This window comes from Populus alba, chromosome 1 (genome assembly GCF_005239225.2).
Source record: "Populus alba chromosome 1, ASM523922v2, whole genome shotgun sequence".
Lineage (NCBI taxonomy): Eukaryota > Viridiplantae > Streptophyta > Magnoliopsida > Malpighiales > Salicaceae > Populus > Populus alba.
The window spans coordinates 41,623,047-41,630,065 of record NC_133284.1 but is presented as its reverse complement, the minus strand read 5'-3'; the positions used below and the strand labels follow the sequence as shown (position 1 = coordinate 41,630,065).

Below are 7,019 nucleotides of genomic sequence, written 5' to 3'. Positions count from 1 at the left end.
AAAACATATAAATTTCTTTTAAAAAAATACATTTGTAATTAGTGAAAAAAATCTAAAAATTCCATGTTCTGCAAATTTATTTTTTTATAGAAATATTTCTATTTACAAGAATTTATGGACATAATTTTTTTCATTTTTTATATTTGACATATTAGTATTATTAGAAAAAATGAGATTTTTTTTAGTTTTGTTTTTATCTTTTATGGGTTTTTCTAGGTATTTTAGTTTTTTAAAACATTTTAATGCAAATTAGTTTTGGATTTCAAAATCAATTTTTTAAAATGAAAATATGAATATATAAAGGCACATGGAGGAGAAATGTTTTTAAAAAGGCACAGACTTTGTGTTCAAATATAATTGGTTTTTTTTCAAATATAAAAAAGTTCTTACATGATATGATTTTGGGCTCGGCCTTTATCAACACTGAAGAAAACCTAAGCCCATAATAAACATGAAGCCCACAAATCTTTATTGATGTAATAATAAAGTGTAGAGTAAATTATAAGTCAGTCCTTTTAATTTTACAAATAGCTCTTTAAGTTTTAAGAACTAATTAATCAATTTTTTAATCACTGTTGATTAAGTTTCATTTAGCATTATTTTTATTAAAATAATATATGTTTTACTCATAAATCCCTACAAATTACTTACTTATCTTTTTATTTTTCTATTTTTCGAAACAAACAAAAATAATGAAAAGAGAACACAAAATGGATAAAAGGGATTGATTAAATTATTCTCAAGACCGTAAGGATTGTGTAATTCATATTACAAAATGATAGGGACCAATTCACAATTTACTCTAAGTTAAGACGAGGGAAAAAAAAAAACCCAGCTCTGCTGGGCCCCGGCGTACCGTATTTCTTTCTCTCTAATAAACCCTAAACCCTAGCCAGCCGACTCAAGAAGAAGAAGAAGAAGAAGAAAGAGACGAGCAAAACCCTTTTAGCTTCTCTATCTAACGTACTCAGTAAGTCGATTTCTTTCAGTCTTCTTTTTGCTAGAATCTGTTTCAGTTGTTTTTCTTCAAGTGTCCAGATAAAAAAAAAAAAAAAAAAAAAAAAAACCTTTTTTTTCCTTTGCTTTCTCAGCTTTAATGGCACCTGCTGCTAAGATTAACAAGAAAAAGGGCTCAGAAACACAAAGACCACCACCCAAAAAGAAGCAAAAGAACGATCTTCTTACTGAAAAACGCCGCCCAAAGAAGGATGACGTGTTGGGTGATTCTGATACAGATAACCCAGATGAAGAATTAGAACATCAGTTAGAGTTTAGTGAAGATGACGAGCAAGAAGAATCTGCTTCTGGGTCTGATGTTCTTTCTGATGGTGATGATGACCCCCTTGCTGATGATTTTTTACAAGGAGGAAGTGATGATGAAGGTGGGTTTTTGTGTTTTCGTTGTTTTATGTTATGGTTTAGTTCTTCACTGATATATGATATTGGTTTGTTTGGGTTTTTTTAGAGAAAGGTTCAGGTTCTGATTCCAGTTCCGATTCAGAGGAAGATTCTGATGGAGAGGATATTGAGAAGAAGTCAAGAGCTATCGATGAGCAAAGGGCAAGGGAACAAAAAGAAGCTGAGGAGGAAATGAAGCTAAATATTGCTGAAGAATCTGATGAGTTTAGATTACCTACTCAGAAGGTGTGCAGTCTTTGTTTGCGCATTATTTTTCTCTATTATAAAAAAATTTGAACGTGTTTCTGTTTTTGCAACTTTTCTTTTTTAAAAAAAGATTTGCTTTATAATGTAGGAACTTGAAGAGGAAGCCCTCCGCCCCCCTGATATTCAAAGTATCCACAGGAGGATTAATGAGAGTGAGTAGTATAGTATTTTCTTCGAGGTTTAACTTTTTTAAGAGTTAATTTGGTTCATTTTTGTGTAATTAATTTTGAAGTTTTGAGTTTGTTTAGTTGTTCGAGTGCTTTCGAATTTAAAAGACTTGAAGCAAGAGGGTGCTTCAAGGAAGGATTATGTTCACCAGCTTAAGATTGATTTATGTAAATACTATGGCTATAATGAATTCCTGATTGGAGCTCTAGTGGAGGTGATTCAATCTTTAATTTGTTATCTCATCCAGTACAGCTATTTTCTGTGTTAAATTTTTTTGTTTTAATTGAAATACTGTGGTTGTGTTATGAATAACATGCATTTTAACTTACAGATGTTTCCTGTTAATGAACTTATGGAGCTTATTGAAGCTTTTGAAAAGCCAAGACCCACATGTCTACGAACCAACACCTTGAAGGTAAAATTAAATTAAGAGTCTTTGATTTTATGCTATGTTCTCTAATTTTTCGCTCATTATTTTGGCTTTTGTGCTTAGACACGAAGACGGGATTTAGCCAATGTGCTTTTAAACAGAGGAGTAAACCTTGATCCTTTAAGCAAGTGGTCTAAGGTATCACTGTTTTCTCTGTCTATTTCATCATTTATTCTCTGTTAATGCAAATATCCAAAGAACTCTGAAATTTTCTTGTAGGTTGGACTAGTTGTGTATGATTCACAAGTACCAATTGGTGCCACTCCTGAATATATGGCTGGTCACTATATGGTAAGCTTTTTCCTAGTTCATCATGTTGTACGACTATGTAAAATTTCTATGGTGTATTTAGCCTTCAGCACTTTGTTCAGCTCCAAAGTGCAAGCTCGTTCATGCCTGTGATGGCCCTTGCACCTCAAGAAAAGGAACGGATTGTTGATATGGCGTAAGTACTGCTGGTTCTTTTCCTATGTATATATTAATTATGTGCTAGCTTTCTTGTCACTGTGTTATGCCTTGATCTTCTGTGAGTATGGTTTAAGAATATTTCATTTGTCATGTATATTAATGATGAGCTGATATTGATCCTGAAATTATCATCATATAACTTTCTTATAGTGTTATTGTAACTTAGTGGTCATCTTATCACAATGACGTTACTGAGGCTTGTCAGTTTGCTTAATTATTAGACAGCGAGTTTTCTCAATCGGGCCATTATCAACAAAGAAATATAGTAAAAGAATCCAGAACTATTGAAATATTATTGTGCTTTTCACATGGTTATAGTATATCCATGCTCCTATGTAACCTGGTGGTAAGATTAGGATAAGTTATTTTTGTTTGATAAACTATTTATGCATGTCACAGGGCTGCGCCAGGTGGTAAAACAACATACATCGCTGCCTTGATGAAAAATAGTGGTAAGTGTTTTATTGCTTTCTTTTCATAATTTGCATCATAGAGATGCAAAGGGTAGTTGTTTGCTTGGTTTCCATGTCAATAGAAATTCTATGTTTCTATTTAAGCTATCATCTGTTAAGCCTGCATAATTTTATGCTATGGACTAGGCCTTTCATGTGTTGGTTTAATCCTTTTTTTCTCTTAAACATTGTTCAAATAAAATGATTGAAGAATGTTATTATCAGACAACATTACTGCATAATGTACCATGTTGCTCTTCTATCATTTGAATTGTCTCCATTTTTAAATGTCACCAGGAATAATTTATGCAAATGAGATAAAGGCCCAAAGACTTAGGTCTCTCACTGCAAATTTGCATCGCATGGGGGTGACAAACACCATAGTTTGTAACTATGATGGAAGGGAGGTTAGTGTCTTGTTGGAGTTCCTAACAATTGAATCTTTTTTCTTGTTGTTAACTGGCTGGTTTTTCCATCTGTAACTCTGGTTGAAGGGAGTTGCCTTGTAAATTGATGTTGCGTTTCATATGGCAATGGACATACGAAATGCTAAACATATATTTTATTTTAATAAATAGAATCAGACTTCTAAGTTTTTTTTTTGGTTTTGTTACATGTTTTATGCCTTTTTTTCTTTTGCCTTTTTCAATCACAGCTTCCCAAGACTTTAGGTCTCAACAGTGTAGACAGAGTGTTGTTAGATGCCCCTTGCAGTGGGACTGGGGTAAGCAACTTGCAGAATTCACCCAAATATTGGCTTCTTTTCTTTGTTTGCTTTACAAATGAAACTGCATGGTTATACTTATTTTCTGTAGGTTATATCTAAAGACGAGTCTGTGAAAATTTCTAAAAGCTCTGAAGACATAGAGCAATGTGCCCATTTACAGAAGGTATGCTCAGTTCGGCCTTTATGGTGTATTTAGGAATAACTGGGTCTTCAAAGTTTTAACCAATAAGGTTACAGGGAAATAGGGGTGGCTGTGCTCTCATCCTATCCCCTCATTTCTACAATTAGAAATGGGATTATGCAACATCAAATGGTTGGGGTTGAAAGATGAGTTAACACTCTCTTTTTCTCCAAAAGTTGTGGAATCAACTACGGCATTGAAGCTTGCAATTTTTTGTTTACTGGTTCACATAAAAGTGTCATTCTTATGCTGTTATTTGTTCTTCAATCAAATTCATTTTCTGAAACATTTCCATCCTTTTTCTTTAGCAATTGCTACTTGCTGCGATTGACATGGTTGATGCAAATTCAAAATCTGGTGGATACATTGTTTACTCCACATGTTCCATAATGGTTGCTGAGGTTTGTTCATGAGCTTAAACAGTGTGAACCATGTTACTTTATTGTTAGCCATGCTTTCATTTTGCCACTCATTTTCTCTTGCAGAACGAGGCAGCTGTTGACTATGCACTCAAGAAGAGAAATGTTAAACTTGTGCCGTGTGGACTTGACTTTGGGCGTCCAGGGTAATGCTGTTGTTTTCACACATGTACTATCACTCATGAACTTTTCTCTCTCGGGTAACAACATTGCTTCTCATCTTCATAGGTTTGTCCGCTTTAGGCAGCACCGTTTTCACCCATCCTTGGAAAAGACAAGACGTTTCTACCCTCATGTTCACAACATGGATGGATTTTTTGTTGCAAAGGTATATCTTGAACTGGGAAATAGCGACGTTTGATTTTGAAAATGCCATGACTGTTTATTTTCTTGAACTCATTCTTTTTCTTGCAAAAGCAATTGGACATATTTTCTTTATGGCAACTTAAATGTTTTTCCTTCATTCATGTATCTCAGAAGCTTGTATGCTTGTACATCCACTGAAGTATTTGCTTGATATGTTGATATACTAGTTGTTCTAGCTTCTAGGCAGCTAATTTTCTCAAGAGGATCGAACCTCCTCTTTCCTAGAAGTCACCTAAAAATCTAAGGCTGAAACATCTAGGTTGCACTTTCCAGATATTATCTTTATTTTACTGCATTCCATGGAGGGCATGCGATCAAGGCGTCAATAGCTGTTTAGGTTGGATTGCTAATGATGCAGAACACCAAGGGCTGCCTTGGCATTTTGAACAAGCTCATTAATATTGAGTACATATACCTGTAATGAACCAGGCCACTAGTGTCTTCAAAATTTTTTATCAGGGTTTGTAAAGATTCTTTACATATTTTTTCCAAATGAAATTAATTCCCCAATAGGATATTGGGACAGGGTGGGAGCATGATGATGCCCACCCCTGGTACTCCTCAACCATGATTATATTTATTCTACTTATAGTAAACTTCTTAGGCAACTGATTTTTTTTTTTTCAAATAAAAAGATTAATCGGTGAATTGATGCTGTGGCTATTATATCGAGTAATAGAATGCTTAATTGAGAAATACTTATTTTGATTTCAATCGGGAATTTTTTTCACATTTGATTGTTGTGGTGTATTCTCTAACTGTCCTAAAATAGATTCTGTTGATTGGAAATGCTGCCTCTGCCCGGACCTGTTGCAGGTTCACCAATGATTGATATGGTGGGGGGGGGGGTGCTTGTTTTTGTTCATATTTTGAATTATAGATCAAATAGTCTCAGGCACAATGTTTTTATTTGTTATAGGTTATCTGGTTTATGGATCCTCCACCCTACCTACAATCTTGTGATCATAGCTGCTCCTATAGTTTTCGAAAATTTCACATTGCCACTCTGCTTTTTGCAGTTGAAGAAACTGAGTAACTCAATACCCTCTGCCGGGACCGAACCATCAGAATCTGTGGAGCAAGCCTATGGACTGAATGAGAGTGATAGGGAAAAGAAAACTTCCACAGAACAGGGTAAGAGCTTAACAAATGGTTTTCCTAATGATGGGACTCCAGAGAATCCATCCAGTGCTAAACGGGGAATGAAACGAAAAATTCCATCTAGAGAGGAAATTTCAAAATCCAGGTAATATGTCCCTTTTTATTCTTTACTAGCTTTTCACCCACTTGAACGCTGCAAATATGTCTGTCAGAAATGTGGTCAGCTTTACTGAATGAAGGTTCAATGTACTCAACTCTGAAATAGAATAGTGTGGATGAGTCATTATGATTTTTGCAACGTGAAACATTTTTTCTGTAATTAGAAACTAATATCCTTGTCATACTGCAGAGAGGAGAAAAGAGCAGCTTATAGAGAGGCTAATCGGAATGCTGCAAAGAACAGTAGGAAGTGAGGACTGACGGCTACAATTCCGACCATGTACGACATGGTGAAGTCATAATTGTCTGCTGATCAAGTTATCTGGAGCAAATGTCTGGCTTTTAGTTATTTGTATACTTTTTAGTTAAGTTGGGGTTGCCCTTCGTGGACTGCAAGTCCAGAAAATTTTGTTGGTTACACAACTGGTTCAACTGTTGCTGTTATTGCTATAAACACAATCAATGGGCTATTAATATGTCCAATGCATTTCAGTGGAGATTTTGCAAACAATCATAAACAAGTTATTTAAGCATTTTCCTGCTGTATCTTCTTTCCCTTTTTCCAGGAATAGCAGCAATAGATCTGTGCCCTGCGTATGTTGTCTGTCCACAGTTTTTAACAAGGAAAATGATATTGTGACAGAACAACCCAGAATACGGACATGTTACCCAAAAACTAAGAGGGCTTCAAATTAACCTTGACTGAAGAGGATATGTTTTTGGGTTATTGGATTATAATAAAAATTGCACGTTTATAATTACAAGTTTATTATCACAAGCCTACTGTTATTGTTATTGGCCTACTTGATATAAGTTTTGAAGATCATGCAAACTTGGTTGAATTGCAGAGGAATTCTTGATGTTGTTTTGTTGAGTTTGTGTA

The 7,019-nt window shown here is 34.7% G+C and overlaps 1 protein-coding gene across 1 annotated transcript; it reads left to right on the top strand.

Annotated features, from left to right (window-relative positions):
• Positions 1-804: 804 nt before the first annotated feature.
• Positions 805-6,669, top strand: LOC118056868 (26S rRNA (cytosine-C(5))-methyltransferase NOP2B). Its single transcript, XM_035069259.2, has 18 exons — positions 805-970; positions 1,092-1,382; positions 1,466-1,644; positions 1,754-1,817; positions 1,914-2,047; positions 2,165-2,248; positions 2,327-2,401; positions 2,483-2,554; positions 2,635-2,708; positions 3,131-3,183; positions 3,481-3,590; positions 3,839-3,907; positions 3,999-4,073; positions 4,400-4,492; positions 4,577-4,656; positions 4,739-4,838; positions 5,896-6,122; positions 6,327-6,669. Exons 2-18 carry the CDS (start codon positions 1,097-1,099, stop codon positions 6,388-6,390), a joined length of 1,839 nt encoding a protein of 612 aa, XP_034925150.1. The 5' UTR covers positions 805-970; positions 1,092-1,096; the 3' UTR covers positions 6,391-6,669.
• The last annotated feature ends 350 nt before the right edge of the window (positions 6,670-7,019 follow it).